The sequence below is a fragment of the Brachyhypopomus gauderio genome, chromosome 2 (assembly GCF_052324685.1).
Source record: "Brachyhypopomus gauderio isolate BG-103 chromosome 2, BGAUD_0.2, whole genome shotgun sequence".
Taxonomy (NCBI): domain Eukaryota; kingdom Metazoa; phylum Chordata; class Actinopteri; order Gymnotiformes; family Hypopomidae; genus Brachyhypopomus; species Brachyhypopomus gauderio.
Genome location: NC_135212.1, coordinates 9,080,969 through 9,105,084, shown reverse-complemented (window position 1 = coordinate 9,105,084; position 24,116 = coordinate 9,080,969). Strand labels below are relative to the sequence as shown.

The following is a 24,116-nucleotide window of genomic DNA, read 5'->3' as shown; positions in this document are numbered from 1 at the left end:
CATAAAACTGGACTGGAACGGAACTGGAACGGAACAGAATGTGCCAAAGAGTTATTAGTACAGCATTATTACAACAGTGAAATATGAATAGAGAGTTGGTTTATGAGAACAAGGATATTAAAATCTTACGTTAGTTATATCTGTGTGTGTGTGTGTGTGTGTGTGTGTGTGTGTGTGTGTGTGTGTGACCTGCAGTGGGCTGGACTCTCTGAGTGGAAAGAACAAGGCGGCGGGGCCGATCACACTCCCCCTGGACGGGGTGATCCTCTCCCTGCAGGACCTCATCCACTACTTCCGGCCACCCGAGGAGGAGTTGGAGCACGAGGAGAAGCAGACCAAGCTTCGCTCACTGCGCAGTCGGCAGAACCTATTCCAAGAAGAGGTGTGTGTGTGTGTGTGTGTGTGTGTGTGTGTGTGTGTGTGTGTGTGTGTGTTAATGGATAGATGAATATGTATGTAAGGACAATTTCCCAGTCAGACGCAGATTACCCTAGTGCACGTCGGGGGATTTGCAGTGGAAGGTCTCTCGGTCTGACCTACGTATTCTTAATGCTAGTCTTATTCGTGACAGATGTTTCCTTTACCGTCTTGCTTGGCCAAATGTGGTTTTATCTGACTGCTTTGCCGGCTCGCCTGTGGTTGCGCTGTAGGGAATGATTACCATCGTGCTGGAGTGTGTGGACAGGCTGAACGTGTACAACACTGCTGCCCACTTCTCTGAGTTTGCTGGAGAGGAGGCAGCCGAGTCCTGGAAGGAAATAGTCAACCTGTTCTATGAGCTGCTGGGTGAGCCTCGAGGGATTGGGCCGGGCTGATTGGGCCGGGCTGATTGGGCCGGGCTGATTGGGTGGGGCTGATTGGGTGGGCCTGGGGACTTTTGCCTAGAAACACTACTAATTTTTATCATGTTTCCAGCTATGTACTATACATATCCACGTGTCTTTATTAAAATAAACAATTTGCGATATTATTTCCGAACATTTACAATGAAAGAAAATACCTGTATTTGCCTTAATCTTCTGCCAGACAGTTGTTATGTAACTCATGTGTCATTATTCCAGAATAGTGTAGTATGTTATTGCTATTCTGAAATTGCCCTTCTTCATCAGGATGTGAAACAGGTCACCTGGAGAGTTTTGTGTAATGATGCATTCGTAGGATGAACAGGAGAAGAGCACTGAAACTATGAGTGCTTGTTGTTCTGGTTGATTGAACATAGGTCGTCATTTCTCTCCCACCATCTCTCTCTGTCATTCTCTCTCTCTCACTCTCTGTCTGTCTCTCTTGCTCTCACTCTGTCTGTCTTCCTCTGTCTCTCTTTAGCCTCTCTTATCAGAGGGAACCGTTCTAACTGCGCCCTCTTCTGTGATAACCTCGACTGGTTGGTGAGCAAACTGGATCGTCTGGAAGCTTCCTCAGGTGTCCACTATCCTCACGAAAGTCCTCCGCACAGCTCCATCAATAATTTAGCACTTTTTAAATAATGTTGTCACCATTTTGACCTTTCTGTCTGCAGGCATTCTGGAGGTGTTATACTGTGTTTTGATTGAGAGTCCTGAAGTTCTGAACATCATCCAGGAGAACCACATCAAATCCATCATCTCTCTCTTGGACAAGCATGGACGTAATCATAAGGTGCTTATGAAATTATTGTTTTAAATCCACGTTCCTATCCAGACACAGAAACATGACACCTAATTTCTTGTTTATCTTTATCAGGTCTTAGACGTCCTGCGCTCTCTCTGTGTGTGCAATGGTGTGGCTGTGAGGTCCAATCAAAATCTCATCACCGAAAATTTACTTCCGGGTCGCGACCTTCTACTACAGACCAACATTGTTAACTATGTCACCAGGTAAAATACTGACTAGCATGTCCTCTCCTCAAACTTTGTTTTTATTTATATGTTAATTTCAGCAAAGGCAGCCATGAAAAGAAGTTTAGACCTGTATTATCCACTGATGAAAGAAACGAAACTCATTGGAAGTGGAAGTTTTTAACATTGGTTTTTGCACTCTGTTGTGTGACTCAGCAATCATTGAAAAGGTTTTTACCTGACCAAGGGTTTTGACCTCTTGTTTCAGCATGAGGCCCAACATCTTCCTGGGCACGTGCGAGGGCTCCACGCAGTATAAGAAGTGGTACTTTGAGGTGATTGTGGACTACGTGGAGCCCTTTGTGACGGCTCAGGCGTCGCATCTGCGTGTGGGCTGGGCCATGACCGTGGGCTACAGTCCCTACCCCGGTGGCGGAGAGGGCTGGGGGGGCAACGGCGTGGGGGACGACCTCTACTCATATGGTTTTGACGGGGTGCACCTGTGGTCTGGTGAGCGAGGGCATCCGATCGACTAAAGACTAAAGTGGTCAAGACTGAATTCACCAACGAGTTTGATTGAGCCCCAATTTTGTACTTCCAGGTCACGTGCCACGTCAGGTGGCATCACCCAGTCAGCACGCCCTGGCTGCCGATGACGTTGTGAGCTGCTGTCTGGATCTGAGCGTGCCTAGCATCTCTTTCCGCATTAACGGCCATCCGGTGCAGGGCATGTTCGAGAACTTCAACTTGGATGGCCTCTTCTTTCCTGTCATAAGCTTCTCTGCTGGTGTCAAGTGAGAATCTGTGGCTGTAATTTAAATCGGTAACATAAAGCTGGAGTTTACTGTTTGATGATAAAGCACAGAACAGACTTTTCTTTGAAGGTTTGGAGACTCGGGTTGCTTTATTGGGTGATCGATTCAATGTCACAACTCCACTGACCTATCGTGCCTTTGATCTCTCAGAGCTCGATTCCTATTGGGTGGCCGTCATGGCGACTTTAAGTTCTTCCCTCCCCCTGCTTATGCGCCCTGCTACGAGGCCCTTCTGCCCAAAGAGAGGATGCGTATTGAGCCCATTAAAGAGTACAAGCATGACTGCGATGGAGTCAGGAACCTGCTGGGGCCCACACTGTCCCTCACCCACACCTCTTTCACACCCTGCCCTGTGGACACTATCCAGGTGCTTCCTCCACCCCATCCTCTTTTTCCCTTCTCACTACTCAATGCTTTATACACTTGTGATAACCGTGTGATTATGTAGGACTAAGTGTGATTTAGCGTTACCCCTGTGGTGCGGTAATGTCTGTGAGTTTAAGCATTACCCCTGTGGTGCGGTAATGTCTGTGAGTTTAAGCATTACCCTTGTGGTGCGGTAATGTCTGTGAGTTTAAGCATTACCCTTGTGGTGCGGTAATGTCTGTGAGTTTAAGCGTTACCCCTGTGGTGCGGTAATGTCTGTGAGTTTAAGCATTACCCCTGTGGTGCGGTAATGTCTGTGAGTTTAAACATTACCCCTGTGGTGCGGTAATGTCTGTGAGTTTAAACATTACCCCTGTGGTGCGGTAATGTCTGTGAGTTTAAGCATTACCCTTGTGGTGCGGTAATGTCTGTGAGTTTAAGCATTACCCCTGTGGTGCGGTAATGTCTGTGAGTTTAAGCATTACCCCTGTGGTGCGGTAATGTCTGTGAGTTTAAGCATTACCCCTGTGGTGCGGTAATGTCTGTGAGTTTAAGCATTACCCCTGTGGTGCGGTAATGTTTGTGACTGTAAATGTCTTGTTGCCCCTGTGGTAGATTGTCTTGCCTCCCCACTTGGAGCGCATCAGGGAGAAGCTGGCTGAGAACATCCATGAGCTGTGGTCTGTAACACGCATCGAGCAGGGCTGGACCTATGGGGCGGTAAGCAGCCTGTCTGCTCCCTGTCTCCTTTATTTCTTGACTTTTGCTTTTATCCATCTTTCTTCTTTCCTTTTTTTCTGGCTTCTTTTCCTCCTTACAGATGCTCGTTCTGCCTTACTTTGAGTTTCCCTCTTCCCTCTTCAACCTCTTTCTCTCGCTCTCTCTCTCTCTCTCTCTCTCTCTCTCTCACACACACACACACACAGAAAGAAAAGTACTGATCTCCTCCTCTGTCTTCCTCAGTTTCGGGATGATAATAAGAAGCTGCATCCTTGCCTGGTGGACTTTCTCAGTCTCCCAGAACCTGAGAGGAACTACAATCTGCAGATGTCTGGAGAGATCTTAAAGTGAGTGACAGTTCTAGCTGCACCTGCTCTTTCTTCTATAGAGTCATTTGATGTTCATCCTGTTAATCATGTGCACTCTGGCCGTTCTGTTCTGGGATGTCTTAGGACCCTCCTGGCTCTCGGCTGCCATGTAGGTATGGGAGATGAGAAAGCAGAAGAAAACCTGAAGAAGATCAAACTTCCCAAAACGTATGTCCTGTCTTAAACAGTGCTTCTGAACACCCCCACTTATAAACTAACATCAGCTCTGTATTCACAGCTGTTTTCCACCCCCAGAATGCTAACTCATATTGAAGTACATGAGTTTTCTTTTAAAATGGCTGTGCATGTGCAAGTTCAGGAACACATTCAGCATTCACCCTCTCTGCCTGGCTCCCTCAGGTATGTCATGAGCAGCGGCTATAAGCCTGCCCCTCTCGATCTCAACCACGTGAAGCTCACACCCAACCAGAACCAGCTGGTGGAGAAGCTCGCAGAGAACGGGCACAACGTGTGGGCTCGCGACAGAGTGAGGCAGGGCTGGACCTACAGCATTGTCCAGGTAAGCAGACTCCTGGTTGTCCTGACCCAGATGCCTCATACAAGGCTGGTTGGGCATCCCCCCCATCCCCCCATGGTAAATGTAAACAGAATTGCACTGAATCTGGTCAAATTGTATGGGAAGTACAGAAGTTCTAGAGATGTTTGTTACTGCCTGTATCCTGTCATTGTCATGTATCTGACCTGCTCTTCAGGACATTATGAATAAGCGTAACCCTCGTCTGGTACCGTACAACCTACTGGACGAGAGAACCAAGAAAACCAACAGAGACAGTGTCAACAACGCTGTGCGCACCCTCATTGGCTATGGCTATAACATTGAGCCACCGGACCAGGAAAGCAGTGAGTAATTGTGGATCTCACAAAGTTTCTTTAAGGTTCTGCTGGTCATTTAGGCTACATTTCCCACTATGTTTAGACTACTAGGTTTATTGTTACAGTATAAGCCATACTGTATAACGGCGCTCTTAGACACACAGAAAAGCGAGACATCAGCCAAACCGTAGGTCACACGCATCCAAAAGATTTTTGTTTATTGTGCTAAAGTGATAATCACTGAATTGCCAGTTGCCAGTGTCTTTACTTTTCTGTAGGCAATATTTTGACAGACACTTACATAAAATGGGAAGACAATTCTTAACCTCACTCTTTGTCTTCCTCTTCGTCATCTTCTCCTGCCTGCCCTTGTCCTATTTTCCCCCAATTCTCGCCCTCAGGCAGTCATTCGTCAGACAACACCAGTGGAGACAAGGTGCGCATCTTCAGGGCTGAAAAGCAGTACGCCGTGACCACGGGCAAGTGGTACTTCGAGTTTGAGGCGGTAACCACAGGGGAGATGAGAGTGGGCTGGGCTCGGCCAAACGTGCGTGCCAGCACTGATCTGGGAGCAGATGAGCTGGCCTACGTCTTCAACGGGAACAGGGTGTGTGTAATAAGACATTAGGACTGTATACTGTACACATATTCCACATTCACCTTCACATAAGATTAATGGTGTCAATAGATTATGTGCCTAATACTTAATCCATGATTCATTTTGCATGTACATTTTATTAAAAGTTTGTTGTAAAATTATTAATGAAATATTTGTTTTATTATTATAATTAAATTAATTGCTTATGACTTTTAGATTTACTGCACATCCACTAGTACACAGATCGCTCTCAGATAGATAGATTACAGATTCCTTGGCGACTTAGTGAAGTAATTTCTGCAAGTTTCTTTCTCAGCAGTTATTGATGATGGACCAAATTATGACACCGTAGGTACAGCAGGGATACCTTGTTGTTGAGACAATGCTGAACTTCTGTTTGGAAGGCACGGCACTCTGCTCAGTGTGCGCTGTTCTGAAAGGGCTTTGTAAATGAATCCCATCTGGTTTCTGCCTGCTGGCTGTCCCTTCAGGCTCAGCGCTGGCACATTGGGAACGAGCCGTTTGGCCGGCAGTGGCAGTCCAGTGACGTGGTGGGCTGCATGATTGACCTCGTGGAGATGAACATCATGTTCACCTTGAATGGAGAGATGTTGATCAGCGACTCAGGGTCTGAGATGGCCTTCAAAGACATTGAGATCGGAGATGGTTAGTGCGTCTTAACTCCAGAACTGGTCTCAGATGGACTTCATAGCAATGTAGATGGGGTGGTGTTGACTTGTGCTGTTTGACCTTAAACTTTGTCATTTCTTATAAAGAGGCTCAGATTTTTGATGTCTTCCTCTTGTTCGTCCACCAGGTTTTATCCCTGTGTGTTCCCTGGGCCTGTCCCAGGTAGGACGCATTAACCTGGGCCAGAATGTGAGCAGCCTGAGATACTTTGCCATCTGCGGCCTGCAGGAGGGCTTCGAGCCTTTCGCCATCAACATGAAGAGGGACATCACAATGTGGTTCAGCAAGAGTCTGCCCCAGTTCGCCCCGGTGCCCACAGACCACAACCACATTGAGGTACCGCCCTCCGAAAGGCTCTGATACACTACTCATGAGCATGCGTAATGACTGAAATTATGCAGAATTCAGTGTAGAACACATTTTGACACAGTTTGTGTGGTCCAGAGTATATATGCCTCTGTTGCATCTATTAATAAGAGGTACTGTAAGTAAGACTGTAATAAGTCTTACATGTTTGTCGAGTCATACTTCTGCTTGTTTAGGTGTCTCGTGTAGATGGTACAGTGGACAGCGCCCCCTGCCTGAAGGTCACCCACAAGACGTTTGGCTCCCAGAATGCCAACACGGACATGATGTTCCTGAGACTGAGCATGCCCATCGAGTTCCACGAGACATTTAAGGTGCCTGCGGGAACCACCCCCCTCACCCGCGCCCTCACCATCCCAGAGGACGAGGTCCTGGAGGTGGATCCTCACTCAGACTACGAGCTGCTGAAGAAGTCGGCCAGCAAGAAGGAGCAGGAGGAGAAAGAGAAGGAACCATCGGTGCCCAAAGACATTCCCAGCATCAAGGAGAATGACAAAGACACTGCCTCTGAGAAAGGCAAAAAGAAAGGGTGAGGATAGAACTCTGAACGACGCAGGACTTCTCTAACTGGGCATTACCTCAGTTCTTGTTGCCATAAAATGAAATAATGAATTTAAAGCTACAGAATGTCACATTTTCATTTGGATTCCTTTGTGTTGTGAGGACTCTGCTTTGCATTTCAAGGACAATTGGCTTCCCAGCTATTGCTTGTTTAGCTGTTCTGATGTATCATTAATTGCACTCAGCTAACAGCTGATTCAGGGTCTATAGCTGATTTTACAGCTTATTCTACAGGTGATTCTGGGTATAATATTTTTATCTGGAAACTGATGGTTCTTGGCAAAAGAAGTGTAAACATTAGTAATGCATGCCATGATTAGGCAGAAAATACAGAACCAATGAATCAGACACAGAGAGATGAACCTTAGCCATATGAATCAGACACAGAGATGAACCTTAGCCATATGAATCAGACACAGAGATATGAACCTTAGCCATATGAATCAGAGACATATAGATGAACCTTAGCCAAATGAATCAGACAAAGAGAATAACCATAGTCAAATTAATCAGAGACACAGAGACAACCTTTAGAGACATACACTTCAAAAGGATTCATCGACATATTCTTACTGTTGGGTTTGTAACTGGCCACTTTTGCATCCCACCCCAGCTTCCTGTTTAAGGCTAAAAAGGCGGCCATGATTACCCCTCCCCCTCCTGCCCCTGTTCTGCCCCGCTTGATAAAAGACGTGGTGCCGGATGACCGAGATGACCCAGAGATCATCCTCAACACCACTACAGTGAGCCCCTCCCACAAGTTGACACCTATAACCATCCAGTCTGACCAGGCCGAACATGTTCAAGCTGTTTGTGTGTGTTCCCCCAACAGTATTATTACTCAGTGCGAATATTCGCTGGTCAGGAGCCAGGTGGGGTTTGGGTGGGCTGGGTCACCCCTGACTACCACCAGTACGATTTCAACTTTGACCTCTTCAAAGTTCGCACGGTCACTGTGACTGTGGGAGATGACAAGGGCAACATTCACGACAGGTGATGAGCGCCAGCCGGTCTGTGGTTTAATCTCTGTGATCTTTAGTTTGGTCTAATTTTAATTATTATAATTAAATTCAATTGTAAATGTTTTCAACTGTAAATGATTTGAAGGATGTCAATTAACCAAAAGATCAGGTCGAAACAATAATAGATGATCATGACTTATTGAATCAGGCTTCTAATTAATATTCATATGTGTTTAATAATTACTTATGAATATGTACACTCTAATCTGTATTGGCGGACAGTATAAAGAGGAGCAACTGCTACATGGTGTGGGCAGCAGACTTAATCAGTGGCCCCCAGCAGTGTTTCAGTCAGGAGGATCTGGTTGTTGGTTGTCTGGTTGACTTGGCAACTGGTCTCATGACATTCACAGCCAATGGGAAGGAAATCAACACCTTTTACCAGGTGAGTCTTGGTGACTTCTGGTGATGCCCAAGGCATAGGTGGGATATATAAGACTTATCTGGATGTTTAACACCTTTTCCATGTTTGTAGTCAAATATTGAGTTAATTCCAGCACCTTCTTTTAGACACATCCTTATATATTGACTCAGTATGGTGGGTAAGATTTTACAGATTTTCTTTGGTTTCCTTGCAGGTGGAGCAAAACACAAAGCTTTTCCCTGCTGTGTTTGTTCAGCCCTTCAGCCAAAACATGCTTCAGTTTGAACTGGGCAAGCTAAAGGTCAGTTCTCTCCTCACCTCACCTTTGACCTCTCTCTCCTTCTTCTTGACTCCTGACTTCAATCTTACCTTACCTTTGCTACAGTCATCCCCTCAGAATTAGTTCCCTAAGAATTTCTCTGTTTCAGTAGACAAAAGCAGCCATGACCTGTGGTTTCCAGGCATACATGACTTTCAATCTATTTTTTGCTGAACATCTCACTCTCTTTCTCTCTCTCTACTTCTCCTCAACTCCTGACCTCAATCTTGGGCCGTCCGTTAGAACATCATGCCCCTGTCGGCTGCCATGTTCCGGAGTGAGCGGAAGAACCCAGTACCCCAGTGTCCGCCTCGCCTGGACGTTGAGATGCTCACCCCGGTTATCTGGAGTCGGATGCCTAACCACTTCCTGAAGCCCGAGGTGGGAAGAGTGTCGGACAGACATGGCTGGATGGTGGAGTGTGTTGAGCCACTCACCATGATGGCGCTACACATACCCGAGGAGAACAGGTCCGCCACATATCACACCCCAACCATAACGCGGACTGTACAGGAAAATCTATGGCTGCAAACTTTTCATCAGTTTTAGTGAAATCATAAATGTGATGATTTTATTTATTTATTATTTTAATAGATGAACCCTATAAATAAACTGTATACCTGTTTCTTTATGCACTTTTCATCCCTTTTCCTTGCGTATAGATGCATCGACGTCTTAGAGCTGTCGGAGCGACAGGACCTGCTGAAGTTCCACTACCACACGCTCATGCTGTACTGTGCCGTGTGCGCGCTGGGCAACAACCGCGTGGCCCACGCCCTCTGCAGCCACGTGGACGAATCGCAGCTCTTCTACGCCATCGAGAACACGTACCTGCCCGGGCCACTGCGCATCGGCTACTACGACCTCCTCATCAGCATCCACCTGGAGTCGGCCAAGCGCAACCGCCTGGGCACCAACCGCGAGTTCATCGTGCCCATGACGGAGGAGACCCTCAGCATCACGTTGTACCCCGACGTGGAAAAGGCGCACGACCTGCCAGGGGTGGGGCTCACCACCTGCCTCAGGCCCAAGCTACACTTCTCCCCCGTCAGCTTCGTGGGCACCGACCCCGACCTCTACACCCTCAGCCCCGTCTTCCCTCTGCAGGTATGGGGTGGGGCCATGTTTGTTTCATGGTAAAAGTATTGATTTGTTTTGCCTTTTGGGCCAAATCGGTTACAGCCTGGGTGTAACATCGAGATCTTAGTACGTTTTCATTTTGTGTTGTGTCATTCCTTAACACGTTGTCAAAAAGCAGTAACAGTAACAGAAAAATGATTTAGATGTATGAATTTCACCCGTTTGTTTAAGTTTGATCTGTTTCTTGCTGTCTCTGCAGGAACTGAAGACCAAGTCTCTGAGTATGTTAACTGAAGCTGTCATGGATGGCAGTCAGGCCATGCGTGATCCAGTAGGGGGCAGTGTCGAGTTCCACTTCGTCCCCATCCTCAAACTCATCAGCACCCTCCTTATCATGGGCATCTTCAACGACGACGATGCCAAGCACATCCTCAAGATGATCGACCCAAATGTGTTTGCCCATGGGAAGGCGGAGCAAGAGGGGGAGGGGGAAGGAGAGGGGGCTGCTAAGGAACAGGAAGAGGAGGCAAAAGAGGAAGAGGAGGGTGGTGAGGAAGAGGCAGTAGATGAAGGAGTGGGAGAAGAGGAGGACGAGGAGCTGAAACCCCTCAAGAAAGAGGAAGGAGAAGAGGGAGGGGAGGGGGAGAAAGGAGAAGAGAAAGGAGGAGAAAAGGCAGATGGAGAAAAGGCAGAGGAGGAGAAGGAGGCAGGAGAAGGAGAAGGTGAGGGTCAGGAGGAAGCAGAGGATGCCCCAGAGGAAGGACTGCTACAGATGAAGCTTCCAGAGTCAGTCAAACTGCAGGTTAGATCCTCTTCACCCCTATGCAATGGAATCTATCACTTAAACATGTGCTCTGGGCATCATATGTTAATTCTAGAGGTTCTATTCAACTAAGGATTTTCATAGTCGAATCTGATTCGTCAGATTTTCCCTTTAGTCGACTAATAGTCGAATCGGGGTTTTTTAAGAGCACCTTAAACGGGATCTCGTTCTCATTCAGGAATCAGGACTTTTTTCCACTTCAAAGTAAAACACTAAAACACTCAGATAAATGAATAAACATGGTAGGTTGGCTTTATTCAGCTTTTATTTATTACTTACTTATTTTTTTATGAAACGTTAGAGAAAATTAACAGGCAGTGCGCATATCGAACTGGCACTGAGCAAAATGTCAAAAATATTTAAAATAAAATATGCCTGCCTGAAAATATAAAAAAAAATTGCCACACAACGACAAAAGGCTATATATAACGAAAACAAAGACATTTAATGTAACAACGAATGCTTAGGAGCGTCCTTGGGCACCCCCATGCAGTTAGAATGGTACATTCGACTATGACACTCATAGTCGACTAGGGGGTATAGTCGACTATAGTCGAATCAGCGACTATTGCAGGTCACCCCTAGTTAATTCATTCATTATTTCCTGTTGACTGGCTCTCCCCGTCCTCAGATGTGCACCCTGCTGCAGTATTTCTGTGACTGTGAGCTCAGGCACCGCGTGGAGGCCATCGTTGCCTTCTCCGACAAGTTTGTGAAGTTCATTCAGACGAACCAGAGAGAGCGCTACAATGAGCTGATGAGAGCCTTCACCATGTCTGCCGCAGAGACAGCGCGGAAGACACGCGAATTCCGTTCCCCTCCACAGGAACAGGTGCCCCTCGTGCACTAGCCTTTTGCTACTGCAGTGTATATACCTACACAAACTAATGCTCGAGTGCCACACAAACCCATGCTTGAAGGCCTTCGCGTCTTTCTCCTGTTGTCCAGGTCATTATGCTGACTAACTTCAAGAACTGTCCAGATGATGATGAGTGTCCGCTGCCTGAAGAGATTCGGGATTGTCTCCAACATTTCCACAATGACATCCTCAATCACTGCGGTCAGTTTCAAACATCACCGGCCTTATCTCCCATATGGCAGCTTCAAAATAACCGAATCTTACTATGCTTCATAATCCATAATCCTTGGAACGTCTGTTTTCGATTGTACATCGCTCACATCGCTGTCAATGTCAGGTGTGCATATGGAGGAAGAGGAGGAGGAGGAAGAGGTTGATAGATCTCTGAGAGGAAGGCTGCTCAAGCTGGTGGAGAAAGTCAAGAGCCTCCGTAAGAAGAATGATGAAGAGCCTGAACCAGAGGAAGAGTACAAACCCAGTGAGTCACAGAGAGCCTCAAATATTTAAAATATTAATTTAATTATTTACAATAATACATCTCAGTGAATCAACCTTTAAATAGGTGTTTAACTTTGTGCACTTAACAGTCTGATTTCTTTGGTAATGTGATAAGCATTTAAGCCTTTATGACAACGAGGCCTTGTCAGCCAAATGAAAATGTTTGTTGGTTTAGTCAAGAGCAGATTCCCAAGGGTTTCAGAATCTGATCAGAGTGACATTTCTGGAATCCTCCTAGGCACTCTGCAGGAGTTGATCTCCCACACCATGATCCACTGGGCCCAGGAATCGTTCATCCAGAACCCGGAGCTGGTGCGCATGATGTTCAGTTTGCTGCACAGGCAGTACGACTCCCTGGGCGAGCTGATCCGGGCTCTTCCCAAGGCATACGCCATCAACGCCGTGTCCGTTCAGGACACCATGGACCTGCTGGAGTGCCTGGGCCAGATCCGATCGCTGCTCATTGTCCAGATGGGCCCAGAGGAAGAGACGCTCATGATCCAGACCATCGGGTTAGTGCGTCCTGTTCCCACTCACACATGCTGTAGTGGTAGGTGGTTCATAATTTGTTATTTTCCTTTTAATCTCAGACTATTAGAACAATCCCAGAAAACTCAAATTCTGTTTCATAAATTGTGATGTGCTTAACTCTTTGTGTATTCTGTCTATCAGAAACCTCATGAACAATAAAGTTTTCTACCAGCACCCCAACCTAATGAGAGCCTTGGGCATGCACGAGACTGTCATGGAGGTCATGGTCAATGTGCTTGGAGGTGGAGGAGACTCAAAGGTCTTTCCTCTATTTCATTTATTGTTCATCATAACTATTAGAGTATTCCACATATGCAGCCAATGGTTTACTTAAATTAAAGAGCTTCTGGAGTTGTTTACCTAAATATATTGGTAAAGAACTTTTAATGAAGTGTTTATTTGCTGACAAATGCGTAGTTGTCATTTGAGGTGCGTCTGAATGTCAGCAGTGTTAACACACTCTCTGGCCTACACTCTCTGAAGGAGATTAGATTCCCTCAAATGGTGACAAATTGCTGCCGCTTCCTGTGTTACTTCTGCCGCATCAGTCGTCAGAATCAGCGCGCCATGTTCGACCACCTGTCCTACCTGCTGCAGAACAGTGGAATCGGCCTGGGTGAGACTCCCCATTAACCATCAGAGGGGCTTCATAATCTACACTAACCACACTATCAGAGGGGCTTCATAATCCACACTAACCACACCATCAGAGGGCCTGTATAATCCACACTAACCACACCATCAGAGGGCCTGTATAATCCACACTAACCACACCATCAGAGGGCCTGTATAATCCACACTAACCACACCATCAGAGGGCCTGTATAATCCACACTAAGCACACCATCAGAGGGCCTGTATAATCCACACTAAGCACACCATCAGAGGGGCTTCATAATCCACACTAACCACACCATCAGAGGGCCTGTATAATCCACACTAACCACACCATCAGAGGGCCAGTATAATCCACACTAACCACACCATCAGAGGGCCAGTATAATCCACACTAACCACACCATCAGAGGGGCTTTATAATCCACACTAATCACACCATCAGAGGGCCTGTATAATCCACACTAACCACACCATCAGAGGGCCTGTATAATTCACACTAATCACACCATCAGAGGGCCTGTATAATCCACACTTACCACACCATCAGAGGGCTTCATAATCCACACTAAGCACTTTCATATTTAAATGTTAAATACATTTTCAATATTTTGATGAGTTGTGATGTGGTCATGTGATCATGGGTTTATTCAGGAATGCGAGGCTCCACCCCTCTGGATGTAGCGGCAGCCTCGTGTATTGACAACAATGAACTGGCTTTAGCCCTGCAGGAGCAGGACCTTGAGATGGTGAGAGATGCGTTTACCTCAGCTAACACTAACACCAGACCTGTCCACGTCTGGGGGTCGGGGCATAGAATGTTTACATTCTCCTTTCCGTTTTCTTCTCAAACAGGTAGTAACATACCTGGCTGGGTGCGGACTACAGATGTGCCCCATGCTGCTGTCTAAAGGCTACCCTGACATCGCCTGGAACCCTTGTGGTGGGGAGCGATATCTGGACTTCCTCCGTTTTGCTGTGTTCGTCAATGGTAGGTGTTGAGCTAAATTTATGTTTGTGTCGGTTTCTGAGAGTTCCTTAATGTGGTATCTTCATGAGCTGGAGAGTCAAACTTTAGATCTCCTCATAAAATGTCATGGGATTGAAATGGGCTATTTCTTGAGTAATTAAGCCACAAATTTGGTCATTAAAGCTCCGTGTGTTACATTACCCACACTTTTTAGTACATTGAAACGAATGAAATAAATATAATGGCTCACGTATCTGGGGGGGGGGGGTTGTGGACCGTGGCAGACATTGCAGTTAGTCTTAGAAAAGCTATTACATGGTAATTTTAGGTTCAGTTCTGAAAATTTGCACTGTCGGCATTTCAGTGTAACAGTAACTGGGTAGGCAGCTTGCCATGAGTCGATGCAGTGAAGAACAGTGAGTGAGTTTCCCCCTACAGGTGAGAGCGTAGAGGAGAACGCCAATGTGGTGGTGCGACTCCTCATTCGTCGGCCTGAGTGCTTTGGCCCCGCCCTGAGAGGAGAGGGTGGGGCTGGTCTGCTGGCTGCCATGGAAGATGCCATTAAAACCTCAGAGGATCCTGCCAGGGATGGCCCTACTCCAAAGAAAGACAGGCGCTTCATGTAAGTCTTTAGTGCAGGAACCTCATGCTGAAGCATTGCATAGCCCTGTGCATTTTTGCATGTCTTAGACCCTCATTGACGAATCAAGTGAGTTTTTTTTGCACTGTGGTCACCTCATAGGTTTAGTGGGGATGAGCAACACGAGGAGAACAGGGTTCATCTGGGGAACGCCATCATGTCGTTCTATTCAGCTCTTATTGATTTGCTGGGACGCTGTGCCCCCGAGATGCACGTACGACAAGCATAATGTGCAATTTCTGCTCACTTAAGTGGATTTCTGTAAAATTTCGAAAGCACATTCATTGGTTGAGTCTCTCTCCACAGTTGATCCAGGCTGGTAAAGGGGAGGCTCTGAGGATCAGAGCTATCCTCAGGTCTTTGGTGCCCATTGAAGATCTGGTGGGAGTCATTAGCTTGCCTGTGCAGATTCCAACCATTGGCAAAGGTATGCAGGCAAGAAAATAATATAAATGTATAAAGATATAATATATATAAAGAATGTTTTATTTCTTCCCTTTCTACTCATTCTGCAGTGTCATTATTATTTTTTTCTTTTTATGCTCACATTTTCAATAGAGGGTCAGATCATTGAACCCAAGATGTCTGCCAGTTTTGTGCCAGACCACAAGGCCTCAATGGTGCTGTTCCTGGATAGAGTATATGGCATTGATAACCAAGACTTCCTGCTCCACGTGCTGGAGGTGGGCTTCCTGCCGGACATGAGAGCTTCTGCCTCTCTGGACACGGTGAGTTATTATCTCTCTTTGGTCTGTTAATTTGGCATAATGGACAATGAATCCAATAACAGAAAAGTCTTGTCTTCATTAGAAAAAAAAACATTAGGCTATCACAATTTAGATCGACACTATAACACAAACAACAGATGTTATGAACTCATAGTTTTTAATATATGTCATTAGTTCGCTGGGCTGGAAATGGTTTAGGAACAGTCTGAATGTGCGTTTGTGCTGTCTGGCACCAGGCGGCGTTCAGCACCACGGAGATGGCACTGGCTTTGAACCGCTACCTGTGCTCCGCGGTCCTGCCGCTTCTCACGAAGTGCGCCCCTCTCTTCGCCGGCTCCGACCACCGTGCCATCATGATCGACTCCATGCTACACACCATCTACAGGCTGTCACGCGGCCGCGCCCTCACGAAGGCCCAGAGGGACATAATCGAGGACTGCCTCATGTCCCTGGTCAAGTCAGTTCGCATTCTCATATCTGACGCTGCGTCCTGACTCTATACACTCTTTTTTTTGTTAAGCATGTTCGACTGTGCTCACCATTTTGGGCTGTTTTGTTGATGTATTTTCAGGTATCTGCATCCATCAATGCTGCAGCATCTGCTGAGGAGACTCGTGTTCGACGTGCCGATCCTCAACGAGTATGCCAAGATGCCTCTCAAAGTAAGCGCTGTGGCTCCCCGCTCATTTTCTCTCTGGCAACATGCCGGTACTTCCCCACTCTCTACACCGTCGATCATTGGTGGTGTTACGACTGAGGTCACTTTAACTTTCAGCTGCTGACCAATCATTACGAGCGCTGCTGGAAGTACTACTGTCTGCCAAATGGCTGGGCCAACTTCGGCATCACGTCGGAGGAGGAACTCCATCTCTCACGCAAACTCTTCTGGGGAATCTTCGAGTCGCTGGCACACAAGGTGAGACGGCGGCATGTTTATTAAGTCTGTGAGAACACAGACGTATATGCCTGCAAATACATGACGGCGTATATATCTGCTGCATTCACCTCTTTAGAAATTCGGCGCGGAGTTGTTCAAGATCGCCATGCCGTGCATCTGCGCCATTGCGGGAGCCATTCCTCCAGACTACGTAGATGCCAGTTATTCTGTGACCGAGAAGAAAGCCACTGTTGATGCTGAGGGGAACTTTGATCCCAGACCTGTGGAAACCACCAAGTGAGTACGGTTCTGGCAAACCGAAATAGATGTGCACTAGTTGTAGGACCACTGTGAAACCCTCCAGAAGAAAACAAGGTGAGATGCATTAACCAGCTGCTTGGTTCTCCACAGCACCATCATCCCAGAGAAGCTGGATGCCTTCATAAACAAATTTGCGGAGCACACCCATGACAAATGGGCCTTTGAGAAGGTTAGCCACAAGGCCACTCTTTTTTCATAAACATAGTTTAAAAATGGTGGGTTTTTATAATTCTGTGATGCTACAGTTAGTAATTGGATATGATTTTGCAGGCATTTGACCACAACTGTTTTGTTTCAGATCCAAAACAACTGGACATATGGAGAAAATCTGGATGAAACTGCTAAGTCTCATCCTATGCTGCGGCCATACAAGACCTTTTCTGAGAAGGTACTCAACTCTGTGGCTACTGACAATCCATGAGAGAAACCGCATGTAGTCAGCTCGTTGCTAAGATAGTTCTGTTAGCAAGACTTAATTTTGTATTGCACAAATTATAAGCCACTTATCTTCCTGCTGTGCCCCTCAGGATAAAGAGATCTATCGTTGGCCTATTAAGGAGTCCATAAAGGCCATGTTAGCCTGGGAGTGGACTATTGAGAAGGCTCGGGAAGAGGGGGACAAGGGCGAAAAGAGCCCTGCCACTGCCACCAGGAAGATCTCCCATGCTGCTCAGGTGAAGCCAGAATGAAAAGGACAGAAGGAGAGAATGAAAATAGAAGAAGGAAGCAAAATGGGACAGAACACATTGCTTGGACATTTGTTTTTTTTTTCTTTCATTTTTCCCATAAAAGTATTTCTCTGTCTGTACAGGCTACTTATGATCCTAGTCAGGGTTACTCTCCCCAGCCGGTGGACTTCACCAACATGGCTCTCTCCAGAGAACTGCAGGTATGGTGTGGATGCTTCATATTTTTCTTTAAGCGTAACTGCTGGTCTTGGTTTTTGCAGTAACAGTGAGTTTTGTACATTTATCCACCTCTAGTCTATGGCAGAGCAGCTGGCAGAGAATTACCACAATACCTGGGGCAGGAAAAAGAAGATGGAGCTTCAGGCCAAAGGTAAGATCTAGAGTCTGTGAGTGATGGTCCTGACAGTCGCCACAGCTATGTGCACCAAAACATTATAAATATTTCAATTGCAGTGCAGCCTGTACAGAGTCAGCCTTATTCTAAAATCGATAGAACTATTTAATATATCTGAATAAATATGATTGCAACTTATTCAACATACAGACCTTGCTAGAGAAAATTGGGATTTTTTTTTGTACACAAGGACGCTCCACCAAGTGACCTATACGTAGCATGTTTTTGAAAGATGTTGTCTCATTGAGCTATTGTCTGCTGCTGTCCAACACAATAACTTAAAATGTTCTCTAAGGAAAAAGCATATATCCAAATCTTTTGTATTCAAATTAAATGGACGGCTTGCAGTGGCCCTCAAACAGGCCTTCAACAACAATTCATTTTGTAAATAAGAATAAGAACAGAATGTTCAGTTGGCTGAAATGAAGTGAAAATGGCCACAGGATATTGTGTGAACCCAAGCATATGTTCTGCTCTTCCCAAATGTCGTGGGGCTGTAGGAGGAGGCACCCATCCACTGCTTGTTCCTTATGACACTCTGACGGCTAAGGAGAAGTCCCGCGACAGGGAGAAGGCGCAAGACCTCCTCAAATTCCTTCAGTTTGAGGGATATGCGGTCACCAGGTGCCTCTATGCTTAACTAAAATGGACGATATAAATGTTAATGTTAAACTGGTGATGTAAATGTGGCCTGTAAACTGTGAAACAGGCAGTTGTGGAGGACATGCGGTGTCCCTCCTGCCTTAAGCTTTTAACGCCTTTTTTTGCCCTTTAAGGTGTGTTCTCATGTGTCTCATCTCCCTCGCCATTCCTGCAGGGGACTAAAGGACATGGAGCAGGAGATCTCCTCCATTGAGAAACGCTTTGCTTATGGGTTCCTGCAGAAGCTACTGAAGTGGATGGAGATCGCTCAAGAGTTCATTGCTCATCTGGGTGGGGATATAAGCAGTATTTTGTTCAAATGATCAGGAATGAGCTAATGTGAAACTTATCTTTTTAGCAGAGGTGACAATCTAATGTGTGTGCGTGTGTGTGTGCGTGCGTGCGTGCGTGCGTGCGTGTGTGTGCACATGTACTTGTGTGGCTCCAGAGGCTGTTGTGAGCAGTGGTAGAGTTGAGAAATCCCCCCATGAGCAGGAGATCAAATTCTTTGCCAAGGTGAGACATCCCCGGAACATCCGTTAATCTTTTATAAAATTATAAAAGTGTGTAAATCACTTTATGGGGATAACACATTTAACCAGTGCCTGAATAACATATCTTAAAATATATTATAAATACATATGTTACATGGATCTTTAACATGTATATCTTTCAATCTCTGACACATTTTCACCTCTAGATCCTGCTGCCTCTCATAAACCAGTACTTTAAGAACCACTGCCTCTACTTCCTCTCCACTCCCGCCAAAGTGCTGGGCAGCGGCGGTCATGCGTCCAACAAGGAGAAGGAGATGATTGCCAGGTGACCACTACTGGACAAACACAGGAAATGCTAGTCACATGTGGGCTACAGCTTTATTATCAACGTTCAAAATCAGTGAGACCTGCCCTTTTGCATTCTCTAGAGGACTATGAACATTAAAGTTATGGGTTTGGTGCCGTTTGGAGTAATTCTTGCAGTTGTGAGTTTTCGGAGATGTGTTGCGTTCACACATGTGCGCTCCACACCTAGTGTGTTCCCTTTGGTGTTTTGGTGGTCTTCCATCTCCTCTCAGTTCTCCCTCTTCTCTTTCCACGTTATACTGCTCTCATTCGACACGAAACTGATTCGCCTGCTTCCGTTATCCTTGCCTGAAGCTCACCTCTTTGTTCCCCTCCATCCCCCTCTCTTTTCCCCCCTTCGTTCCTTGCCCTCTCTTTCTCTCTCTTCCTGCCTCAGTATCTTCTGTAAGTTGGCTGCTCTAGTGAGGCACAGAGTTTCCCTCTTTGGTAAGAAACCTGCAAGGTTGCTGCTGGATGAACACCCCTCCCCCTCAGCTGTGTTGTTGTTTCATGGCATTAACACCCAACTACTGCTTTCAGACTAGCTTCCATTTTGCTCTTTGCTCATTTTAGACTTCTTTGATGCTCTTGGTGTTTCTCTTTATCTTAACACTGCTTAGTCTCTCAGTTTTCAATCTGTCTTTCTCTCTCTCTCTCTCTCTCTCTCTCTCTCTCTCTCTCTCTCTCTCTCTCTCTCTCTCTCTCTCTCTCTCTCTCTCTCTGAGTGCCCCTGCCTGCTGTTACTTGCTCTGCTTTGCTTACCTATTTGCAAGCCTTCACACAATGATGCACACTTGACGCTAAAGTGAAGATTGCCTTGCATTATTTGAAACATTCCCACAAACATACTACAAATCTAAAAGAAGCAATATGCATAACTGCTGCTCAGTAATGCCCAGCTCTACAGTTCCATCACAGTTATGAGCATGTGCTTTGTCATTGGAACTGATGTGACCAGGGTCTATTTTTATCACCTCCTTAAACCAGATCTCTGGTAGTACAAGGTGATTATATTTAGTGATGTCTGATTCATGCTCTTTAGCATCAGACTCAACATGCTCTCAGGTGATCCCCCCATACCTGAACTCATTAAGGTGTTTGTGGTCAAATGTTACACGCATTTTGACTGGATTTGACCCTCCAAAAATGTAAAATATTTTGCATCAATCTTGGTTTAAAAAAATGAATAAAGTATAAAATATGTGGAATGGCATTTCTGGGTCCAGCAGTGATCCTACATCGAGCTAGGAACCTACATGGTGTTTGTTGTATGCAGGAACTGACGCCTCAGCAGTGGTAAACTGCTTGCACATCCTGTCCCGTTCACTGGATGCCAGGTAATTTAAAAAATACTTACTGTGTTTTCTCTGCTCTGCCGCACCGATGTCAACTCACCAAGAAACTGTTAGAGTCTTCATGAGTTGAGTCAGATGTGTTACATCAGAGAGCCACCAACATTTGTGGTTTGTAATATCCCTAGAACCAGGAGGTCATCTTCACTCATTCTAAAATACATCACTCCATCACAGTTCCACCCCTGCCTCTGAACACTCCTCACCCTGTCACTCTGAACACTATTCACTCCATCAGAATCTCACCATTAGCTATTCATGCTATTCACATCATTGCACTACATTCCTCAACCCATTGCTCTGTACAGTCCTACCCCATGTCCCTCTACACTCCTCACTCCATCACTCTGAACACTCCTCACCCTGTCACTCTGTACACTCCTCACCCAATCACTCTGAAGACTCATCACCCTGTCACTCTGTACACTCCTCACTCCATCGCTCTGTACACTCCTCACCCATCACTCTGAACACCCCAACTCTGTCACTCTGAACACTCCTCACCCCATCACTCTGAACACCCCAACCCTGTCACTCTGAACACTCCTCACCCCATCACTCTGTGCACTCCTCACTCCATCACTCTGTACACTCCTCATCCTGTCATTCTGTACACTCCTCTGAACACTCCTCATCCTGTCACTCTGAACACTCCTCACTCCATCGCTCTGTGCACTCCTCACCCCATCACTCTGAACACTCCCCACCCTGTCACTCTGAACACTCATCACCCCATCACTCTGTACACTCCTCACCCTGTCACTCTGAACACTCCTCACTCCATCGCTCTGTACACTCCTCACTCCATCACTCTGAACACTCCTCACCCTGTCACTCTGAACACTCCCCACCCTGTCACTCTGAAGACTCCTCACTCCATCGCTCTGTGCACTCCTCACCCCATCACTCTGAACACTCCCCACCCTGTCACTCTGAACACTCATCACCCCATCACTCTGTACACTCCTCACCCTGTCACTCTGTACACTCCTCACTCCATCACTCTGAACACTCCTCACCCTGTCACTCTGAACACTCCCCACCCTGTCACTCTGTACACTCCTCACTTTATCGCTCTGTACACTCCTCACCTCACCCTATGACTCTGAACACTTCTCACCTTCTCACTCGGTACACTCCTCACCCTGTCACTCTGAACACTCCTCACTCCATTGCTCTGTACACTCATGACCCCATCACTCTGAGCACCCCAACCCTGTCACTTTGAACAGTCCTCACCCCATCACTCTGTACACTCCTCACTCCATCACTTTGAACACTCCCCACCCTGTCACTCTGAACACTCCTCGCCCCATCACTCAGAACACTCCTCACCCCATCACTCTGAACACTCCTCACTCCATCACTCTGAACACTCCCCACCTGTCACTCTGAACACACCTCACCCCATCACTCTGAACACTCCCCACCCTGTCACTCTGAACACACCTCACCCCATCACTCTGAACACTCCTCACCCCATCACTTTGTTTAGGACCGTGATGAAATCAGGGCCAGAGATCGTCAAGGCCGGCCTGCGCTCCTTCTTTGAGAGTGCAGCTGATGATATTGAGAAGATGGTCGAGAACCTCAAACTGGGCAAAGTGTCCACCAAAAACCAGGTTAGATGCTAGAAGAGCCCCCCCCCCCTTCTACATCACCCTGTTAGAGCTGCCTCACCATGTCCCGTTGTTGTAATACAAACGACTGACCGACTCCCATTTTCTGCTGCTTGGTCGGATGTGTGTGCTGGCGTCGAAGGTTAAGGGAGTGTCTCAGAACATTAACTACACCACCGTCGCTCTGCTGCCAGTGCTTACATCACTCTTCGACCACATTGCCCAGCACCAGTTTGGAGATGATGTCATCTGTAAGTCAGAGGCCGCTCATAAATTCTTTTTTTTTTCATCAGAACTTTATTTATTTATTTAGTGTGAGCCAGATATAGAAGCTTGTAAATTCAGTCTCTACATTTCACTGTAATCTATTTCCTGTTCTTCAGTGGATGACTTGCAGATATCCTGCTATCGCCTCATGTGCAGCATCTACTCTGTGGGGACCGTGAAGACACCCCATGCTGAGAAGTAAGTACAACTTCCTCATCCGATGTCAAATCGAGCTTATCGCTGCCTGCCACTAGTGCATTGATGTGACACTATGTGATATTACCAGTGGGTTTAGTGCAGACGTGGGCGTGTTTTCCAGGCTAAGACCCGCCCTCGGGGAGTGTCTAGCTCATCTAGCTGCTGCCATGCCTGTGGCCTACCTGGAACCCCACCTCAACGAGTTCAACACATACTCAGTGTACACAACCAAAACCCCAAGAGAGAGAACCAGTGAGTACAGCCCTCTCTCTCTCTCTCTCTCTCTCTCTCTCTCTCTCTCTCTCTCTCTCTCTCTCTCTCTCTCTCTCTCTGTAAATTGTAAATCTGTAAATCTGCCTTGTGTCATTTGGTCGGTCTTCTCTCATTTTCAATTCCTCTTGTCTTTGTAAGTTCTGGGACTGCCCAATCAGGTGGAAGAGCTATGCCTGGACATCCCCGAACTGGACTTGCTCATGAAGGAGATCACTAGCATGGCGGAGTCCGGCGCCCGCTACACTGAAATGCCCCATGTGATCGAGATCACCCTGCCTATGCTGTGCAACTACCTCCCCCGTTGGTGGGAGAGAGGTGCGGAGAACTTCCCCGAACAGGAAGGACAGCTCTGCACAGAGGTCACCTCTGAACACCTCAACCAGCTGCTGGGCAACATCATGAAGATCGTGGTCAATAACCTGGGCATCGATGAGGCCTCCTGGATGAAGAGACTGGCAGGTCAGCGGGTTGCAGACAGCAATTCTGGAACCTTCTTCCTAAAAGAGCAATTTGCCGTCTTTTAATCATCATTTAATATCACATTTGCATGCCTAATACCAAATGGGACGAATCCTAGTATATCACTGTCTGTATGACATTCTGCACCGAGCACCAGTAACCCACACAGCTTCTGACGCTCCGTTGTGGCTGTCATCCCCCCAACAGTGTTCGCCCAGCCCATCGTGAGCAGGGCCAAGCCGGAGATGCTGAAGTCCCACTTCATCCCCACCATGGAGAAGTTGAAGAAACGGTCCGGCAAGGTGGTGGCGGAGGAGGAGCAGCTGCGGATGGAAGGCAAGGGGGAGGTGGACAGCGAGCAGGGCACCATCCGCGATGAGTTTGCCGTGCTCTGCAGGGACCTGTATGCCCTCTACCCCCTGCTCATCCGCTACGTGGACAACAACAGGTGCCGACGACGCGTCTGTGCGACACGTTAATAAACGCCATCGTTAACAAACGTTAACAAACAGCGTCTGAGCGCGGAGGCTGAGCGCATTAGCATTTCATAAAGACCTGTCTCACCCTCATATTATATTGATCGCATTGAACTTATTGTTATA

General features: G+C 46.7%; 1 protein-coding gene across 12 annotated transcripts in view; it reads left to right on the top strand.

The window, feature by feature from the left end:
* LOC143486701 (ryanodine receptor 1-like) overlaps positions 1-24,116 on the top strand; it is a 67,903-nt gene that overhangs the window by 20,217 nt on the left and 23,570 nt on the right. For all 12 annotated transcript variants that reach the window (XM_076986107.1, XM_076986143.1, XM_076986099.1 and 9 more), the window contains 57 exons: positions 196-382; positions 651-786; positions 1,324-1,419; positions 1,517-1,635; positions 1,720-1,853; positions 2,083-2,324; positions 2,416-2,608; positions 2,780-2,996; positions 3,611-3,715; positions 3,959-4,062; positions 4,168-4,251; positions 4,444-4,603; positions 4,797-4,944; positions 5,319-5,524; positions 6,007-6,181; positions 6,333-6,541; positions 6,748-7,100; positions 7,746-7,875; positions 7,965-8,125; positions 8,377-8,539; positions 8,733-8,819; positions 9,081-9,307; positions 9,500-9,944; positions 10,177-10,719; positions 11,372-11,572; positions 11,689-11,800; positions 11,937-12,077; positions 12,336-12,609; positions 12,770-12,887; positions 13,112-13,244; positions 13,898-13,992; positions 14,099-14,234; positions 14,652-14,835; positions 14,956-15,067; positions 15,160-15,280; positions 15,412-15,581; positions 15,818-16,038; positions 16,153-16,243; positions 16,357-16,497; positions 16,595-16,755; positions 16,870-16,948; positions 17,078-17,167; positions 17,307-17,453; positions 17,591-17,668; positions 17,763-17,838; positions 18,363-18,486; positions 18,680-18,795; positions 18,953-19,020; positions 19,205-19,326; positions 19,744-19,793; positions 20,623-20,683; positions 22,194-22,320; positions 22,460-22,568; positions 22,701-22,782; positions 22,904-23,034; positions 23,194-23,514; positions 23,722-23,962. In XM_076986107.1, coding sequence (XP_076842222.1) covers positions 196-382; positions 651-786; positions 1,324-1,419; positions 1,517-1,635; positions 1,720-1,853; positions 2,083-2,324; positions 2,416-2,608; positions 2,780-2,996; positions 3,611-3,715; positions 3,959-4,062; positions 4,168-4,251; positions 4,444-4,603; positions 4,797-4,944; positions 5,319-5,524; positions 6,007-6,181; positions 6,333-6,541; positions 6,748-7,100; positions 7,746-7,875; positions 7,965-8,125; positions 8,377-8,539; positions 8,733-8,819; positions 9,081-9,307; positions 9,500-9,944; positions 10,177-10,719; positions 11,372-11,572; positions 11,689-11,800; positions 11,937-12,077; positions 12,336-12,609; positions 12,770-12,887; positions 13,112-13,244; positions 13,898-13,992; positions 14,099-14,234; positions 14,652-14,835; positions 14,956-15,067; positions 15,160-15,280; positions 15,412-15,581; positions 15,818-16,038; positions 16,153-16,243; positions 16,357-16,497; positions 16,595-16,755; positions 16,870-16,948; positions 17,078-17,167; positions 17,307-17,453; positions 17,591-17,668; positions 17,763-17,838; positions 18,363-18,486; positions 18,680-18,795; positions 18,953-19,020; positions 19,205-19,326; positions 19,744-19,793; positions 20,623-20,683; positions 22,194-22,320; positions 22,460-22,568; positions 22,701-22,782; positions 22,904-23,034; positions 23,194-23,514; positions 23,722-23,962 — 9,057 coding nt within the window. The remainder of the gene's footprint in view (positions 1-195; positions 383-650; positions 787-1,323; positions 1,420-1,516; positions 1,636-1,719; positions 1,854-2,082; positions 2,325-2,415; positions 2,609-2,779; positions 2,997-3,610; positions 3,716-3,958; positions 4,063-4,167; positions 4,252-4,443; positions 4,604-4,796; positions 4,945-5,318; positions 5,525-6,006; positions 6,182-6,332; positions 6,542-6,747; positions 7,101-7,745; positions 7,876-7,964; positions 8,126-8,376; positions 8,540-8,732; positions 8,820-9,080; positions 9,308-9,499; positions 9,945-10,176; positions 10,720-11,371; positions 11,573-11,688; positions 11,801-11,936; positions 12,078-12,335; positions 12,610-12,769; positions 12,888-13,111; positions 13,245-13,897; positions 13,993-14,098; positions 14,235-14,651; positions 14,836-14,955; positions 15,068-15,159; positions 15,281-15,411; positions 15,582-15,817; positions 16,039-16,152; positions 16,244-16,356; positions 16,498-16,594; positions 16,756-16,869; positions 16,949-17,077; positions 17,168-17,306; positions 17,454-17,590; positions 17,669-17,762; positions 17,839-18,362; positions 18,487-18,679; positions 18,796-18,952; positions 19,021-19,204; positions 19,327-19,743; positions 19,794-20,622; positions 20,684-22,193; positions 22,321-22,459; positions 22,569-22,700; positions 22,783-22,903; positions 23,035-23,193; positions 23,515-23,721; positions 23,963-24,116) is intronic.